The 20,536-nt window shown below is 42.0% G+C and overlaps 1 protein-coding gene across 5 annotated transcripts in view; it reads right to left on the bottom strand.

Moving 5' to 3' along the window:
- The window catches only part of DNM1L (dynamin 1L), a 73,469-nt gene extending 53,144 nt beyond the window's left edge, over positions 1-20,325 (bottom strand). For 4 of the 5 annotated variants that reach the window (XM_089680747.1, XM_089680749.1, XM_089680751.1 and 1 more), the window contains exon 1: positions 20,089-20,325. In XM_089680747.1, the coding sequence (XP_089536873.1) occupies positions 20,089-20,190 (102 nt within the window). In that variant the 5' untranslated portion in view covers positions 20,191-20,325. The remainder of the gene's footprint in view (positions 1-20,088) is intronic. The other variant, XM_089680750.1, reaches the window with a different exon arrangement.
- Between the last annotated feature and the right edge of the window lie 211 nt (positions 20,326-20,536).

The raw sequence follows: 20,536 nt of genomic DNA, 5'->3' as shown, positions 1-20,536 counted from the left end.
CATGCTTGCTTTCAATAGGAATTTAGTGAAGACATATGTGAACTCCATTTTGGCTATTTTACCACATGACAACCCAAGAATATAGGCCACTGACTGGAGCACACCCAAAAATGTAAATGTGAAAAGGAATGAGTAGATAATTAAGATCCCTTCCACACTGGGCTGTTCAGCTGCAGTGCACCCAAGACGGGAGTAGCGTCCAACTCCCCTGCAGACAGCTTGTCAATCTGTGGCAGGCTGCTGCTGGATGGATGAATGCTCAGGGACAAGGATCCTGAACGCAGGTTACTGGATGCACTGCAGCTGAAAGAGCCAGTCTGCAAGGGGAATTCCAGACAACCAGCTCCATCCACATTAATAAATCCTTACCTGCCAAGATTAATTCAGTAAATCCTATGATCCAGATACAAAAATGCACCAGCATTCCAAATAAGTGTTTGTTCGGACAATTTATATTGAGTTGCGTTTTTCTGCACACCACTGCACATGTATGGTTTGAACAGGCAAACACAACTGTTTTATATGTGCCCTGTTCAAACCATACATGTGCAGTGATGTGCAAAAAAAAAAAAAAAAAAAAACACAGCTCAACAGAGATGGTGCAAACAAGCCCTAAATGTGTTTCACTTATTATGAAGAAAGCGTCACAGAACCCCTAAGAAACTAACATTTCGGGGCCTCGCAGGGTCCTTTTCTCAAGGTGAAAGTGACACACTGCCCTCCTGGACAGCACTAATCTTTTATCTGCTGCAGGTAATATAACCTTGGCACAACCCACCTCCGGATTGGATACTGAAAGAGCATTAGGGCACTGCTTAGGTAATCACTCTGCTCTTTTCTGTCAGTGAATTTTCAGTCTCATGCCGATAGCACCTTGAAAGCAATGGAGCCTGACTGGCTGACAGTACTGGCAAAGGAGATTCGAGTAAGCTAATAGAAAGGCAAAAAAATTAGCATCCTACCTATTCATTTCAGCTAAAAGTACTATAGCTCAAGCTTGGAGAACCTCTTCGGTAGTCTTGCAAGGGGTGAGGACTCGGATGAATGCTATGTTGTTCAATTAGCAGATGTCTAGCATTCTTTATGATTCTCATCCGAGATTCCTTAAGGTTTGGGAACCTTGGATACGCTATTCCTTACCATCCCTGCCTCCTACTAGTTATGGCCTCCTTTAGTCGCTGTTGGTGCTAGTCCCGGATCCGTGATCCCTTTAGTTTCTCTTCTTTCATGTTTTCCGATTCCCTTTTGTTTTATTTTCTTTCGTTTTTCTTCTAACTTCTTTTCTCTTTTTTCCAATATTATGTTGGATTACTGCTTCTATTTGGCTCGGCTGTTTGCCGTCCCTTCTTGAGGTCATCAGACTTTTTGTTATTTGACTAATACAAGTCAGCAGAGTGTCCCTGTTTATATGTTATTGTTCTGCTCTGCCCCTGCGAGGGCGTATTTTGATCTTGCTATATTCTTAAAAATCAAAAACTTTCCTAATAAAAATATTGAAACAGAAAGGCAAAAAAATGAGTTCCTGAATTTGCCTATATGCATCTGGGAAGGGTTATCCAGAAAACCCTATTGCTTCGTCCTGCATGGAAAAAGCACAGGTCCAGCTTTAGGGTTTCAAATGTGCTAAAGTTTTCAAAAAGCTAAATGTATTTTGCAAATGTCTGGATCTGTTTTTACAGCTTTTATTGCAACTGTGGTCTTTCCTAATGACATACAAACACATTACAGGCTCTTCATCAGAGCTGTGATAAGCCATTTTTAACAGATCAATGCAATCTTCATTGCCAAATGTTTCCAAAGTGATAAATTACAACTGTATTCTGCACCACTGATAATAAGCCATAAAACTGCACACTGAGCAGATGGGGTCTACTGTGGATGGGTGGGAAAGCCAAAAATGTGTTTTTCTTTTGCAGTTGAGTTTTTTTACAGCCTCTAAATGCCACTCCATGTTCACCAATGTCTCCATCACATGTGCAATCAGGAAGGGAGCGTTTTGGCCCAAAAAACCCTGGATGCTTCTAAATTCACTTAAGCCATTTAGCACTTGAACGTTTTTTCATTTCAATGGTCAGATTAAATACTCCGGCCAATGAAATAAATGCCTAAGCGTTTGTTGCACATAAACGTGTTTGCAAAAAAGTGGCTTAGGCACGTTTTTTAAGCTGCTTTTCTTAAAGCATTATGAAAAAGGTTTTTTTTTTTAATTTAAAATAACAAACTTGTTATATACACGCACAGTGAGCAATGGTATTGTACAAAGCAGTCCCAAATCTCTTCTGGGGTCCCCCACTGGTGCTCTCCGCTCCTCCACTTCTGTGTCTGCCCCAAGAGCTAGTGCTTGCTTTGGGGGCAGATGTGGGGGCTCGCTCCCGAGCAGGACCATAAACACACAGCATGGTCCCCCTCCTCACAAGATTTGATTGACATCAGCAGGAGACAATAGGCCCCACTGCTGCCTCTGAGTCTAGGGAAGAGAGACTCTCTCTCGGGCACAGCACAGGATCAATACAGGACTCAGGTATGTATTTGAGGGGGGCAGGCTGATACCAGAAGGGTTTTTACCTTAATGCCTAGAACATCTTAAGCCTTTAGAACCACTTTAAATGGCATCCATTTGCTTTTTAAGCTGGTAGCAGAAAATAGAGAAAGTGGTATAAGGCTCCATTCACAGCAGAGCACAGTGCTTTTGTGCATTTTATTGTCGGTTTGCAAATGTTTGTGTGCGATTTTTTCAGGCGTTTTGGGGTTGAGTTCTTGCGTTTTTATATTAGCCAATACAGAAAAATGTCATCTGTGACATCAATTGTTGCCATGGCAGAAAAATTAGCGATTTGACTGTTTGTGAACCATCAGCAATATTGATTTTTTTTTTCTCCTTGAGCGTGAGAGCTTCGAGCTACAAAACGTTCAGGTGTGGATGGGGCCTAATGCTGAGAAATGACCAAGATATTCTTTACTAATAAATGCACCCTTCACCGTACAGTAACAATATAGCTAGTTGATGTCATGGAAAGGAGCTGCTGCTAAATACAGATTGCCACATTCGGCACAGAGCTTCTGACCTTGGTTTCTCACAGACAGTGTGCTATCACTCTAGTATTTAGACCTATGATGTACATCAGTGATGGACAAATCCCAGAAGCCAGGTAGCAAATCCCAGAAGCCAGGTAGCCAATCCTCTTTTAAAATTTCAGGTGGCAACTAACTTACAATGTTCTCCCTAATTACTGTCAATTGAGCTGCCACTTAGAAATCCTGCAGTCGCCTAGAATGTACAGACTAGCTCTTGAATTATATAAATCACATTTGTCCGCTCCTGATAAAAACCCTACCTGAAAGACATTCAATTTGCTAAAGCACTTTTTTTTTAATACACAATTTTATTTCTTAGGCTGTTTGCATTCTGATCCGTAAACCAGACCTGCATGGAAAAACATTCTGGGATTCGTGTCGAGGTCTGTGCAGCTGACTGCCCGTCATTGATCCAAACAGGCTGCCTGCACAGAAGACCTGTGCATTCCGCGTGGGTGAAGATGGACATATGGATTGGTACGCCTGTGTAAATGAGGCTTAATACAGTTTTCACCTTTCTCCATTAATTGCTGCAGCCACTTCCTGTCTACATGCATCTCACAAATGGCTGCATGACATTTCTCATGATGGGTTTCCTGATGGGGACAACAGAGGACTATGCCTTCTGGATGTGTGTTGAAACATGTAGTCTCCATTGAAAGCTAATGCAACAGTGTGCACAACTGGAAAACAGAACAGAGTGATCCACCTTTCATTTTTTTTTTTTCTTTCCCAGCTAGTTGCTGTTTATCTGTTACAGTCTCTTTCAACTTCTCCCTGCTGACATGCACTCACTCTTTCATAAGGTACTCCTGAGGACCACCTTCCGGATAATGACAACAGTGGTCCATCTTTGCCCAATATGTGTCAGCACAGCTGCTTGTAGTTTCCACTAGAGGTGCTTATGATAAGGTGACATCGCAGGAACACAATTGGTATACAGTTGTCACCCCATAAAAGGAAATGTCTTCAGAAAAATATTGAAAGTTATTTTAAATAAAGTCACAGATTTAAAAACTAAAATGACATGAAATTTCAGTGATTGGGTACTTGAAACACTAGCTTTGAGGCTTCTTCAGTGTCAAAGAATGACATGGATAGCAGCACGATTTCTGATAACTTACTTCAGAAGTGTCAGCTCAGTATAAATGAGATAAAACAAGCAGCCTGGGCTCCGTCTGTATTGACCAGCACAGAGTAACCACATACAACAAACCATGAATGGGGAGTAGTGTAGACAATGCTTCTGATAACCGTTCTTCGACCCATTTAAAAAGCCAGGAGAAGCCTGCATAGTGCAAAGCAGGTGTACACCATAACATTCCCCTTCTGCAAAATGCTAAAGTATTCATGGTGATCCCATAATGAACTGACACTGACCTCAGAAATGAGGAACAAATGTGACCTAGAACGTCCCGCACACTGTATAATTCAAATTAATGCTCACAAACAAAGCACAAATTTACCCTCCGATTTACAAAGTATATTGTTTGGCAACAAGCCCCTACCACGATCATGGAACTATTAAAGTAGATGTAAACCCTACTTGAATGGCATTTTGTTTGGTAAAGCACTGTGTATCAAACAGCTGCCATCTTGTTTTCGTTTAGGCTCTTCCTGTTGTATGGTGACAACACTATACCTGAACTGTTCTTTTTTTGTCAACCTGTCGTTCTATCTCCCAAGACTAGAAGTAGCCATGACAATGCTTTTTGTGCAGGCATGGTCCGCTAATATCACCATTAGGAAATCCACCTATAGAAATACCATGTAGTCATTGCAGAAGATCAGCATTGCTGAGATTTGTAATATTAAAAGAGATAGAATATATATACAGTCAGGTCCATAAATATTGGGACATGGACACAATTCTAACATTTTTGGCTCTATACACCACCACAATGGATTTGAAATGAAACGAACAAGATGTGCTTTAACTGCAAACTGACAGCTTTAATTTGAGGGTATTTACATCCAAATTAGGTGAACGGTGTAGGAATTACAACAGTTTGCATATGTGCATCCCACTTGTTAAGGGACCAAAAGTAATGGGACAGAATAATAATTATAAATCAAACTTTCACTTTTTAATACTTGGTTGCAAATCCTTTGCAGTCAATTACAGCCTGAAGTCTGGAACGCATAGACATCACCAGACGCTGGGTTTCATCCCTGGTGATGCTCTGCCAGGCCTCTACTGCAACTGTCTTCAGTTCCTGCTTGTTCTTGGAGCATTTTCCCTTCAGTTGTGTCTTCAGCAAGTGAAATGCATGCGCAATCGGATTCAGGTCAGGTGATTGACTTGGCCATTGCATAACATTCCACTTCTTTCCCTTAAAAAACCCTTTGGTTGCTTTTGCAGTATGCTTTGGGTAATTGTCCATCTGCACTGTGAAGCGGCGTCCAATGAGTTGTGAAGCATTTGGCTGAATATGAGCAGATAATGTTCCCGAAACACTTCAGAATTCATCCTGCTGATTTTGTCAGCAGTCACATCATCAATAAATACAAGAGAACCAGTTCCATTGGCAGCCATACATGCCCACGCCATGACACTTCCACCACCATGCTTCACTGATGAGGTGGTATGCTTAGGATCATGAGCAGTTCCTTTCCTTCTCCATACTCTTCTCTTCCCATCACTCTGGTACAAGTTGATCTTGGTCTCATCTGTCCATAGGATGTTGTTCCAGAACTGTGAAGGCTTTTTTAGATGTCGTTTGGCAAACTCTAATCTGGCCTTCCTGTTTTTGAGGCTCACCAATGGTTTCCATCTTGTGGTGAACCCTCTGTATTCACTCTGGTGAAGTCTTCTCTTGATTGTTGACTTTGACACACATACACCTACCTCCTGGAGAGTGTTCTTGATCTGGCCAACTGTTGTGAAGTGTGTTTTCTTCACCAGGGAAAGAATTCTTCGCTCATCCACCACAGTTGTTTTCCGTGGTCTTCCGGGTCTTTTGGTGTTGCTGAGCTCACCGGTGCGTTCCTTCTTTTTAAGAATGTTCCAAACAGTTGTTTTGGCCACGCCTAATGTTTTTGCTATCTCTCTGATGGGTTTGTTTTGTTTTTTCAGCCTAATGATGGCTTGCTTCACTGATTGTGACAGCTCTTTGGACCTCATCTTGAGAGCTGACAGCAACAGATTCCAAATGCAAATAGCACACTTGAAATGAACTCTGGACCTTTTATCTGCTCATTGTAATTGGGATAATGAGGGAATAACACACACCTGGCCATGGAACAGCTGAGAAGCCAATTGTCCCATTACTTTTGGTCCCTTAACAAGTGGGAGGCACATATGCATACTGTTGTAATTCCTACACCGTTCACCTCATTTGGATGTAAATACCCTCAAATTAAAGCTGACAGTCTGCAGTTAAAGCACATCTTGTTTGTTTCATTTCAAATCCACTGTGGTGGTGTATAGAGAAAAAAATGTTAGAATTGTGTTGATGTCCCAATATTTATGTACCCGACTGTATGTATGTATACATGTACAAATTTACACAGTGCTTTACATACTGTACATTCATATCAGTCCATGCTCTCAAGTATCTTACAATCCAAGGACCCGATAGCACATTCATATACACACACGCACATATCAGGCCAATTTCCAAAAAAGGAAAGAAAAAAGGGGAAAACAAGTAACTGTTTATAATACACAGTGTAGAGAGAATACTAGTATACGGTTACTGAATTACTGGCAGTCCAGACTGGTAGGCTGTAGGTGGTGTCTGCCTTACACAATGGGGGGAATTGATCAAAATTGGAGCAGACAGAATCTGGAGCAGCTGTGCATGGCAACCAATCTGCTTCTATCTTCAGCTTGTTCAGTTAAAGGATAAGTTCACCTTTTTGTAATGTTAAATTTACATTTAGGGTATACCATGTTATGAACAGACTGGCCCCTCGCTCCTCCCCGATCCCTGCTGTGACAGATAGCAAGGGATCTTCTATTCCCCGATAGCTGTCATAATTTTTTCAAAAACGCAGCAGCGAAGGGGCCAGCCAGATCAGCCGCGTCACTCATTCACAGTATTCTGTGAATAGGAAAACTACAAGTCCTGACAAGCTTTGCAGCCGTCGACTTGTAGTTTCCAATTAACTACTACGGCGCTCCACAGCGCCATGTTAGTTTATTAAGCCTTCCGGGTAACATCTGCTTGCCTGTACGGGTAGTATGAGCATCAGATACACTGACAGGTCAGAAGGAGACCTGCATGGCACCAGTGATCTGCTGTTCGCTGGTGCACTGCTTTAAAACAGGGGTGTCAAACTGGCGGCCCTCCAGCTGTTGCAAAACTACAAGTCCCATCATGCCTCTGCCTTTGGGAATCATGCCTGCAACTGTCAATATTGCAATGCCTCATGGGACTTGTAGTTTGGCAACAGCTGGAGGGTCACCAGTTTGACACCTGTGCTTTAGAGGCTCCAGATACAAAAAATAATAAATTAAAAATTGTTTAGCTGCAAAAAAAATGTGCATTTATTATTTTTTGATCAAATGTGAACTTATCCTTTAAAGCTGAACTAAACCCTTCTATCCTTCATAGCAAAGGAAGCAGCCATCTTAACCTCTGTTTGAACCTCAGTTGCCATGTTGATGCAAATGTAATCATATACGACACCAGTCATTTGATGGCTTGACAGCTCGTTGAGAACATAGGCAAATGTGATAGTAATCATTCACTTAGATTGTAAGTTCCAAGGATCAGGCCCTCCTAACCCTCTTGTATAACTGTATTGTTGCTGTATTGTTTCCCGTTATATTGTAAAGCGCTGAGCACACTGTTGGCACTATATAAATCCTGTATAATAATAATGGCACGCCTTAAATGTAATTGTTTTGGGAAACTGTTAAATAGATGAGTTTAAACATGAAAGCTAAAAGCCGATTGGTTGCTCTTGATTCACACTGCTCCAGTTCTGACCCAAATAGCAGTGACTAAATCACATAGTGAAACAGATCCAATAACCTTCTGAGGGTCACCAGCGCAGCATCTAACAAGGAACCCTTCTTTCTGTCTGCAGCCCTGAGCAATCTCTGCCTAACACAAGGACATTCATCACATCTACCATCAAGCAAAAGCACATTAACAAATCTTCCACATGACCGCCAACAACCACAAATCAACCTTTTCAAGGGAAAACCTAACTTACACTGACAGGCTAGCCAGGGAGTCTCACACCAAAGAAAGGAAATGATGGCACCACGTATAGTGGTACAGATGAACTGCAGGCCTGGTTCTAGACACCATGTCTCCCTCTGACTACAAGCAACATTTACCATCCTTATAATCAAGGTACATAAATCCAACATCATATAACATATATAAAAGAAAAAAAAAAAAAAAAAGGACACAAGGTGCAAGGGTTTCTGCTACAGTATAACTGAACCGTAGGCAGCAACGGCTTCTGACCAAATAGTAGCTGCATTTTTTTAAATCAGATTTCATACTCCTCTTATCATTGCTTTAAATCTGCATGCTGTGTACAGCTCTTCTCCAGACAGCATCCTGTTCATGCACCCTAAGGACACAGGCCAGCTACAGCTAAGGCTGGCCATACACTAAACAATTTTGTGTCCAATTTCTTCCCAATTTCCTTTAGATTTACCTTCAACTATGTAGTGCAAGGGCCTGCCTAATAGGATACAATTAAAAGTGTTGTTAGATTTGACCTCATATTATATGGTTTTTAGTAAATCTAAATCAAAATTCAAGAATATTGTATAATGTATGGCCAGCCTTAGGGTGACAATACTCACTGTAGTGTTTCTATGCACAAGGAGCATTATCATCCTAGGCTGCTCAATCTTGGTGTGGACCAAAGGCCGATGTGCTGGTTCTTGCAAGTTCCAGTTGAGTCCATAGACTAAGGCTGGCCGAACATTTAAAAAGATCTCAAGAAAATTGCATAATGTATGGCCAGCCTTAGTCTATATAATATGAGGTCAAACCTAAACAACACTTTCAATTGTATCCAATTAGGCAGGCCCTTGCACTACATAGTTGAAGGTAAATCTAAAGGAAAATTGGGAAGAATTTGGACAGAAAATTGAATAGTGTATGGCCAGCCTTAGACAGGATCAGCAGGGAAAAGAGACCAAAAAAAAGGGAATATGCCCATCGCATCTAGGAACTGGTCCTCTGTGCTATATATTACATTTTTGCTCTTGGGATTACATACACTTTAAGGCAGGGTTTCTCAACAGGTTCTGCTGCAATCTGCCCATCAGTCACAGGCAGCTGATGGGTAGATTACATCCCCCTCTGCTGACACACGTAGAGCTAGGCAGGGAAGCAGCTGTAATAGTGCTAGCAGTGGTGCGCAATTCCTCACCAGCCTCTCCGCCCCATCCCTGGTGCTTGTATGTGACATCATCTGCGATGGACAGCAGGGGAGGAAGAGTTGGCAGGGAACAGAGCGCCACAAGAACACTGACCACAGCTGCTTCCCTGCCATGCTCTGCATATGAAGGAAACTGGTACTGTAATATGACCTGAAGTGTGCTCCATAACGTGCCCCATGTAATGTGCCCCGTCACCACATAATGTGTCCTCCCCTGTACTCGGTTTATCTCAAGTTGGACCCAGAATGGATCATTTGTGCAGAAAAGGCCAGCAGAAGTTTCATTTAGGGTCTACGCACACTGGGCTTATAAAAAAGCTCGTACATAGTGTTTTTGTACACACATTTAGCTTTTTTACTGCCAGAAAACCACTATTAAAAATGCAATTCAGAAGGCTTTTTTTCTGACACTAAATACTGAGCTTAAATAAGTTCACCTTTTGGACCAAAAGAATAAATGCGCTTTTTTTTGCAGGTAAAAGAAATGTGCATTTACTATTTTTGTCCAAAAGGAGCCTGGAAAGCTTTGCACCAGTGATCAGCCATGCAGGTCTCCTGCAGACCTGTCAGAATATCTACTTGCCGTACGGGATGTACAAGTAAGCAGATATACTGACAGGAGGCTTCAATTAACTACCAGATGTCTTGCAAGTCGCACCTCAAGTGGGAATGACATCCGATTTTGAAATTGTGCGACGTCACTGGAAGTCGCACGATTTCAAAGTCGGATCATTGTGACAGGGACCTTAAAGAAAGAAAAAAACACTGAATTCTACTTCACTTCAAGGTGGAGCTTTACTGAAAAATGATTCTGCTACTGTATATGTTAAGTCCACTTTAAAGAGCAAGCATACCCCTTGGTATTTGTGCAGAAGGTTGTGGCGACACATGCCTAACCGATTCTCCGCAGGCCCGTACGGTAAAAAAGGGGAGTATTAGTGGGTCAGGGGGTAAGCTTCAAAAAGAACCGGTCATTGCCCTGAATGGGCAAAGCAACCCATTCTATTATTGCTCCCAGGTCCAAAAACGCAAAGACCAGAGGGTCCCATGATCCTTTTAGCTTATTTATCCTTTTCATAACATGGTGGGACCCCCAGGCTGCAGCAGGAAGAGTGAGACTATACATTCAGTGGCAGCAGATCTGATAAAGAAGAGCTCTCACCAGTGATATTCTATAAGGATCCAAAGGGAGGCTCAGCCCACCACTTGCAGCAGCTTCTCACCTTATGATTTACTACAAAGTTACAATGTTGCAGTCTGATCACTGGGGGAGAGGAGACTTACCGTATGCCTAGTACAAAAAATGAGGAAATTGAATGAATGAACATCATCGATTTTTTGTTCTGTGGTTGTTTTTGCATGCCAGTCTCGTATCAAAAACAAATAGGTTTATAGAGTTGTGTAAATTCTCGTAATGTACAGCGCTGAGCAAACTGTTGGCGCTATATAAATACTGTGTAATAATAATAAGACAGAATACAACTTTCTGCGTCGGTGTAATGTATTGTATTCTTTCATTTCTGAGCATGAGCGGTCTTGGTCACTCGATATTTTTACGGATGAATACTGTACTGATTAAACAAAAATCGTTTCTTCTGCTATCTTATGAGAAAAATTTTCATGCTTGTCCCTTTGGATAATTTCGCATAACTGTTGTGATGAGCTCTCAAAATCTGTGTACTAACAAGCAGATTATAAGACCATCGCTGTGAAAACGTTTCTTTTTGGGCCGATTTTCTCATCGCATGTACCAAGCATTAGGCCCCTTTCACAGGGTTAGACCATCTGTCTGGTATTTTTTATCCATCTGTTGATGAACGAAGAATGGACAGCAAAGTATTTCTATGGACCAACAGATGTAAACGGATGATCATCCGTTTAACATCCATTTACATCTCTATCCGCTCAGCTCCATTTTTTTTTTAAATGGACAAGGCTCTGTCCAGATCTGTTGAAATGGAACAGATAAAAAACGGATGCCATAAATGGATCCATTCTGTTTATATCAGTTTATAGGCTAGGTTCACATTGCGGGTTTGCAGCCTGTGTTGGCACAGGAGCCCATTCATTTGAATGCTGCAGGGTGCAAACGTGCTGCGGGTATAGATGCGTGGCGGTGCCATGAAGAATGAATGGCAGCTCTGCTGGTCTCTACAGAGCTGAACATTTTGGTTGTGGGTGCAAGAACAGCTGTGATTCCCGTACACGCAGCAGTGTGAACATAGACTAAGGAAAGAAATATTTTTTGTTTATACTTTTGTCACGTCTGATTGGTCTCTGCAACAACTAAGAAAAAACGAATGCAAAAACAAATGTACACTGACGTAAACTGAACTGAAGTAAACTGATGACAGATGTGCAAACTGATGTAAACTGAATCAGTTTTCTCTTTGTGACTGAGTGGGATGATGACCATGTGAAAAGGGCCTAAGGGCCTCTTCGCAATGATCAGTTTTTCTTCTATGTTTTCCTTACCTAAAGAGGAAGAAAAAAACACATCAATAAGGCTTCATGCACACAGGGCGTTTTTGCAGCCACCTCTAGGGGCATCAGGCCTTTTTTTCACTGCTTCCAAAGGGCCCTCCATGTTATCCTATGTGTCCATGCACACACAGACTTTTGGAAGCCTTTAGCAGCAGTAGTGTTTACCAGCAGGAAAAAAAAAACCCAGGGCCAGTACGTCCAGAAACAGCATTGTTTTGGCAGGAAAATCACTTGACGCGTGCAAACGTACCTAAATGCGTGGTAACCCTAGGCGTATTTAGCACTTGAGCATTAGAAAATCAATTGCAATGGCCAGAATAAAATATGATTCTAGCCGACAAAATGAATTAACGCCCAAGCGCTCGATGCTTGTAAACACGCCTAAACGCTTGTAAAAGCATTAGACACTTTGACAAGCATCAGGCGTTTTTCTGCCAAAACACTGCTGCCAAGAGGACGACATACTGTGTGCATTAGGCCTTAAATCCTAAGGAGCTCTTCACACCAGTCATTTGCGGGTCAGTTGCATATTCAAAAGTCCTGCATGCTGCATTTTTGTTCATGTTTGGTGAGGTAAAAAAAAAAAGGCACCAACCAATGCCTATATTTATTCTTCACTTTTGTATGCACTTGAAATACTTTATTTTCCTAATTCAAAAGTGCCTTAAGTTAAATGTCTTTTTTATATTTTCAGGGTTTTTTTTTCTTTCCTTTGATATCATATACGCTCATAGAATACAATTGAGTTGTATTGTCCCTTGCTATTACTGATCAAACCCTCTTGGATGTATCCATTGAACTCTGGTTTTTCTACCTGTTTTTTATGCTTTTTGCAATAAAGTTTGTAAAAACGCACCAAAACACATTTCCCCATTGAAATGAATGGAAAACGCAGCAAAAACAAATAAAAAAAATGCACCTGTGGTTGCCATTTTGGTGTGTTTTTTGAGTTACGTGTCCTTTTTTTGCAGGTCCAAATACACTTGAAATGTGGCAAAAAATGCATGTGTTTCTCCAAAAGAGTAGTGAGAAAAGTTGAAGGTCCTGTTCATACTTGGGTGTAGCAGAAAGGAGTGTTTCTGCAAGTGCATGGAAAAAGCGCTATAATGCGCATTTCCCTTGCGGTGCCATTATTTCTTAATGGCATCCTAAATTCTGTTTCAATATTTTTATTAGGAAAGGTTTGATTTTTAAGAACATATCAAGCTCAAAATACGCCCTCGCAGGGGCAGAGCAGAACAATAACATATAGACAGGAACATCCTGCTGCCTTGTAATAGTCAAATAACAAAAAAGTCTGTAGACATCAAAGAGGGCCAGCAAACAGCCGAGCCAAAGAGCAGCAGTAATCCAACATTATATTGGAAAAAAAGGGAAAAGAAATTAGAAGAAAAGAGAAAGAAAAGAAAACAAAAGGGAATCAGAAAGAAAACATGAAAGAAGGAAAATTAAAGGGATCATGGATCCAGGACTAGCACCAGCAGGGACTATAGGAGGCCATAACTAGTAGGAGGCAGGGATGGTAAGGAATAGCGTATCCAAGGTTCTCAAACCTTAAGGAATCTCGGATGAGAATCATGAAGAATGCTAGACATCTGCTCATTGAACAACATAGCATTCATCCGAGTCCTCACCCCTTGGAAGACTACCGAAGGGGTTCTCCAAGCTTGAGCTATAGTACGTTTAGCCAAAATCAATAGGTAGGATGCTAATTTCTGTTGAGACCTAGACAGACCCAAAATGGGGCAATGCAGGAGGGCCACTCTTGCATCCCTACAGACCGTAACATGAAATAGCGTTTGAAGCAAACCGAAAACCCTAGACCAGAAGCCGATCAATCGTGGGCACGACCCCAAAATGTGCAAGACGTCCCCACGTAGACCACAGTTCCGGAAACACCTATCTAATGGCATCCTAAATTCAGGTAGCAGCTGTGCATTTGTCATATGCAAAGTGCTCTTGACTCATGTCCAAAAATTTGGTACATGAGCTTCTTTTAGCGTGTTTTTGCAACAGAGGGAGGCCACTTCAAATGAATGAGGCCGCTGCAAAAACACACTAAAAAACGCAACACAGCAGCATCGCTAAAGTGTGAACGGAGCCGGAGGGAAAAAAAGGTCAGCTTTTCTGAAAAATTATACAGTTGTATATGGTCACATGAAGAATTTATTCACACAGACTTGCAAAGTTACTGAAAAGTCCTCTTTAACCGCCTTACACCCCTCCTTGAGTGGTGGAAGTCTATTTCTGGATTGCCGTTTTTAAGGCCACGTCTATATTGCTGGGTAGCTGCAGCTACTGGATCCAGTAGCAAGGATCAGCAGATTATTGCAGCTGGAACGATTGTGGCATGTGATCAGATGAATGTTAGAGCATGGACTCAGACATCTTTCCCTAACCGCAGCTAGCCAGCTGCTGCCAGCCTGCCCGCCATTAGTTGAAATAAGTTGATCAGCAGCCGATTGCTTACTCCAGAAATTTCAGCCTGCTGATTCTTGCCTCTGGAATATGGTGGCCACAGCCACCCAACTGTATGAAAGAGGCCCAAATATCACTGGAGAAATCACCCTCAAGCAGCTAGTGCAACCATGAACGTCCGTGAATTGAGCCACCCTCAGATGACATGGTTCACCGATACACTGTACAGAGCTGCTCTGAGGGGCTCTGTACCATGTGATTGCTGTGATGGCCAATTACAGTATTCACTGATGTAAATAGTGTGTTGAAAGGAAATAGGAACTAATGAATGAATCATTCATTATATCCAAAGTAGCAGCTATGGAGGATAGTGACCATATATTAACCCCTTAACCTCCCAACACTATCCCTCTCAATTCCATCTTTCTACTGTGCTTGACCTGTACTTTAACCCTTTCATCATCATCTCCATGTATGACCTGTAGATAAAGTGCTGTATCTAATGCACCATTAGCAAGATTCATGTTCTAACCCCTTCATTACCAGAATGCTTCATCTTAACCACTTGCCCTCCAGAGGATTTACCCCCCTTTCTGACTAGGCCATTTTTTGCATTACGGCTGCGTTATTTTAACTAACAATTGCGTGGTCATACAACGCTGCATCCAAATGAAATTTACGTCATTTTTTCCCCCACAAATAGAGCTTTCTTTCAGTGGTATTTGATTGCCTGTGCATTTTTTATTTTGTGCGCTATAAATAAAAAAAGACTGACAATTTTGAGAAAAAAAACCACAATATATTTTTTACTTTTTGCTATTAAACATGTCCAATAAAATATCAAGTAAATTTAGGGGAAAATGTATTCTGCTACATGTCTTTGCTAAAAAAAAAATCCCAATATGTGTAAATTAATTGGTTTACATGAAATTTATAGGTTTTACAAATGGCGGTATATATACTGGAATTATTTTATTACATTTTTTTACAAGTATTGGCGGCGATCAGTGACTTATAGAGGGACTGCAGGAGGTATTCTGACTTCACCAGTGACACCAACAGTGATCAGTGCTAATAAAAAGCACTGACACTGTACTAATGGCACTGGGCAGGAAGGGGTTAACATGTGGCGCGATCAAAGGGTTAACTGTGTGCTGTTTCATAGTATGCAGAGTGCCTTCCACTGTAAGCTATGCAGAGCCATACAAAGCAGTGTGCAGGAGCTGACGGTAGAGAGATCTGTATTGTTTACATACAGTTCTCTTCCCCGTCGGCAATACTTGGTGATCACCGGGTGCCGGTGATTGACAGCTGAGGCCGTGAATGGTGGCATGGGTAGGGCTCTCAAACGCCCCCTACCCGGAACTGCAAAATCATGTGATTTTGCACACACCTGCTGCCCTGTAGCAGTATTTCTGCTATAGGGCAGAGGGGAAGAAGCTAAAGGGATAGTTCATCTTTACCAAAGAGCTGCCTATGCAAATAAGGGGGGTCTGTAGATAAAAAAAAAACTGCAGCTCTGCCGAAAGTTCAATATTTTTCTTGCTATATGTGTAGGCCATTTACATAGCTCCTGAAGCCTGACTGGAAAACTCCCAGGGTGTTGCTAGGTAAGGCCTAGTCATTACTGTCCACCTCCACCATCACAGGAGTAAGCCATCAAAAGCTGAGCTCAGAGCTACTGCATCAGGGGAGAGAAGGAGCATGTGAGGAGCTTTGATTCCGAGAAAGAGCACACTCCTATGATGGTGGAAGTGAGCAGTAATGACTAGGCCTCACTTAGCCAAGTCCTGGGAATATTCCAGTCAGGCTTCATGGGGTAAATAAATGGCTTATACCTATGGCAATGGTATTATTCAACTTTAGTCAGAGACACACAGTTTGGTATTCTCCACAGACACCCCTCATCTGCATGGGCAGGTTTCTGGTAAAGGTGAACTAACACTTTAAAGAAAATGTGGCAAACATTTACCTTGGAGTGTCCGCTTTCCAAAAAGAGGTAATGTGGCTTGTTCATACTGCCCTGGCATTATCTGATATGGCTTATAACTGAGAAACAGGTTGATTTTTTACACTTTTTACTTTTTCCTTTCCACAGTAAAAATAAAAATCCCTGAGTTTATTAACCAATTCAATACCGGGCAATTTTACACCTTCCTGCCCAGGCCAGTTTTCAGCGCTCTCACACTTTGAATGACAATTGCGTGGTCATACAACACTGTACCCAAACTAAACTTTTATTATTTTCTTCACACAACTAGAGCTTTCTTTTGGTGGTATTTAAGCAACACTGGGGTTTTTATTTTTTGCTAAATTAACAAAAAAAGACCAAAAATTCTGAAAAAAAAAAAAAAGTTTTTCTTTGTTTCTGCTATAAAAGTTTGCAAATAAATAATTGTTCTTCATAAATTTAGGCCGAGATGTATTCTGCTACATGTTTTGGTGAAAATAACCCAAATTAGGATGTAGTTTTTACTTTGTAGGAAAGTTATAGAGTTCACAAACTATGGTATAGATCTGAATATTGATCAATCCTGAAGTACTGACAGCCAATCTAATTTCTTGAGGTCCAAGAATGTCAGAACAGTACAGATATCCCCCAAATGACCCCTTTTTGCAAAGTAGACAGTCCGATGTACTTCATAAGAGGCATGGCGAGTTTTTTGAAGTTGTATTTTTTTTGTCATAATTTTTTGGAAAATTTAAAAATTAAAAAAATTAGTTTCACTATTTTTTTTTTACATATTGTCACCAGTGCAGTACAGTGTCATCATATAACTGGCATGGCGGTGATCAGGGACACTGACTGGTGACAGTATGAAAAAAAAAATTATATACTTTTTTTATTATTTATTAAATTGTTTTCTTTTTTTTAAGATTTTTTTTTATATATTCCACTATGACCAAAGTAGTACAATGTTACCATAGTAACATTGTACTACTTTGGGGAAGTGATCAGTATTTGTTTTTAATTTTTTTTACACAAATTGCTTACTTTCTTTACACAAAGAATTACTTTGCTATAAGCAATCATTTACCTGAATGACCGATTCATTCAGGGTTTTTATTTTTGTTTTTTTTTTGTGCTTAGCTGTGATTTGGCCACAGCTAATCACATGACATGTGCATGTGATTAGCTGTGACCATTCACAGCTCGGCAGTAGTATACAATGGATGGCATGAATGAAGCCATCCATTGTATACAAAGGTCATGTGACCTGCTGTGATTGGTCACAGCAGGTCACATGGTACCGGCAACGGGGCTGATACTCAGATCTGTCATCGGCCGTGTCCGAGGTACACGGCCGGTGACAGATCGCGCCGCTCTGCAGGAGTACAATCTACGCATGTGCAGGAGGACGCCATATGGCATCCACCTGGAACGCTGATGACATTTGCCGCCCGCCATTCGGCCATAGGGCGGGCGGCAAATGGTTAAATACCATCAGAAAAAGCAGAATCTGGGGCCAACACTTACACAACCTATTCTCCCAAAAAAAACGCAGAGAACCTGTCACTGCCCTGAATGGACAAAGCAACACATTCCCCTTTCAGCTTCCAGGTCTACAAACAACCCATCCTCTACAATATTTTTAGATCCCATCACCTACAATTTTTCATTTATTTCATATTATGGCGGAACTCTCAGTCTGCAGCATGAAAAGTAGAAGTCCATGTTCGGTGGCAGCAGATCTGAGAACACTAAAAGCATAGTCCACTTCGGGAAAGAGTTTAATAAATGCACCCACAACTTTAATAAGTTTAATAAAAGCGCCTACATTAGTAAAATAAAATCTGTACATATTAGATTCTGCACTGAAGCCTTCAGAACATTGCAACTGTGATCAGTACATTGTGGGTGCAATCCACAGGCTCCTGCATGGTTAACCCCCAGTCCCCGGTCCATACACAGGAACCTTCTGTTTTAGGACTTGAGGAAGTAGACAGACTACTAAGTGTGGTGATGTCAGCACCCCTGGAGTTGAGTGGTTGGGGGAGGAATTGAGGATTTTTACCAGGTTTCGGTGGCTTTAAAAACAGATCTCCTCGGTGATGTTCGATAAGAATCTAATGGCTAACTCACCCCACCACCTGCAGCCTCTCACTCTGCAACTTGCTACAAAGGCATGCTATATTATTCAAAGGTGGAAAATTTCTGAATGGGTGGGTGAAACCTATTATGTGTGAATGCCAAGTAAAACACAACATGTGAATGATGAGTGAAACATAATGATGCACATTATAATGTGTGAGTGACCAGCGATGCATATTATAATGTGTGAATAATGAGTGAAACATAATTAGTGGTGCACCGAAATGAAAATTCTGGTGCCAAAACAGATGCCGAAAAGTCAGAATGCATGTGGCCGAAAACCAAACCGTCTGCGTATGTGGGGGTTGGGAGACTCCAATTTTTTTTTCTATTTTCATGCATATATTTATTTTTTTTAAACTTATGATTTTATTGCCATCACATAGGGGACCAATAGTCCCCTATGTGATAGCATGAGTGACAGGTCCTCTTTGTCAGGGGGAGGGAGCAGTGTGGGGCAATGTGGCACCTGTATCGGCTAAATTTTTCCTATCAGCAGAATGCCGATAGGGCTATTTTCGGCCGATATGTTTCGGTGGCCGATATGTTTCGGTGGCCGATATGTTTCGGTGGCCGATATGTTTCGGTGGCCGATATGTTTCGGTGGCCGATATGTTTCGGTGGCCGATATGTTTCGGTGGCCGATATGTTTCGGTGCATCCCTAAACATAATGATGCATATTATAATATGCGAATGCCGAGTGAAACATAATGTGTGAATGCCAAGTGAAATACAATAATGCATATTATAATGTGTGAACGATGGGTGACACATTATAATGCGTGAATGACGAGTGAAACACGCTACCTGAATGATGAGTGAAACATTATGGGGGAGAGTTTCTAAAACTGGTGCACACAGAATCTGGTACAGCTGTGGAAGGTAGCCAATCAACTTCTAACTTCAGCTTGTTCAATTAAAGCGGTGTCCAGTAAAAATAAAAAAAAAATAAAAGTCAACCGCTACAAAAACTGTAGCTGCTGACTTGTGAAAAAAACCCAGACACTTACCTGTCCCTCAATCCTGCAGTGTCCTCCCCGCAGCCCATTTCACTGGACGCCCTGTGTTCCTGGCACTGGCATCTTCAGTGTGGGCACCCGGCTGGGACAGCTTGAAGCTTCACAGCCGGGTACCCACTGCGCATGCCCGAGTAGAACTGTGTTTTGTGAATGGTCCCGTAGTCTTCTGGGATGTGGGGGTGGGCTTCTGATCGCCTAGGTGATCTCAGCAGAAGTGGGTACCTGTCAATTTCAGGTAGCCGCTCCCCGAAGGTGCCAATTCTTAACAAGGTGGGGGGGGGGGGAGCGAGGAGTGGGGGGTTTAGTCCTTCAAGCAAAACTTCCCCCATTTGGAGAAGCTCTGCTTTAAGATTTGACTATAAAACATGGAAGCCGATTGGTTTCTATGCAGAACTGCACCAGATCTCCAGTGTTAGTAAATACCTCCAGTGTGTGTATGACGAGTGATTCATATTATAACGTGTGTATGATGAGTAATACTTGTAATATTTTGTAAGATGGGTCATATATATATTATAGTGTGTATGTATAATGAGTGAACCATATTATACAGTGTCCATGGCGAGTGCTATATATTATTATTATGGGGGGGGGGGTGATAGAAGGGGGACAGTGTGACATCTCCCAGTGACCCCGCTCACCTGTGTCCCCACCACCACGATCTGCGGTAATTGGATGACATCCGCCCCCACCGTGTTGAAGACGTCCTGCAGCTTGTTGATAACGGGGATGAGAGCCTCCATGTCTGCGGCCCGAGCCGGGGGATGAATGGAGGGACAGAGAGGGGCGGCCACCACTCACAGCCGCCGGCTTCTCCGCTCTACGAACCATTCACCCGGCCCACAGGCCTCTGCGGCAGGGAGGAGAGGCGCGGGCACGGAAAAACCAAAGGACGCATGCGCAGCGCGCGAGGCCTGCCGGGATGCGTAGTCTCACTGGGTGAGGCGACGCTTTCGGGCACCATCTTTGATTTCGGCAAATTCTCTCGCCAAACATTCCCTTTCGTTTCGTTTTTCATCCTCTCCTGAGTTTTGTCATTAATATTTTATTTTCAATTAACCGTTAGCATTAGAAGGTAAAATAAAAGAG

The sequence above is a fragment of the Staurois parvus genome, unplaced genomic scaffold (genome assembly GCF_062004578.1).
Source record: "Staurois parvus isolate SC_StPar_1 unplaced genomic scaffold, SC_StPar_1.0 ptg000249l, whole genome shotgun sequence".
NCBI lineage: Eukaryota > Metazoa > Chordata > Amphibia > Anura > Ranidae > Staurois > Staurois parvus.
Note: the sequence above shows the minus strand (reverse complement) of the source record. Positions and strands in the feature narration are given on the sequence as shown.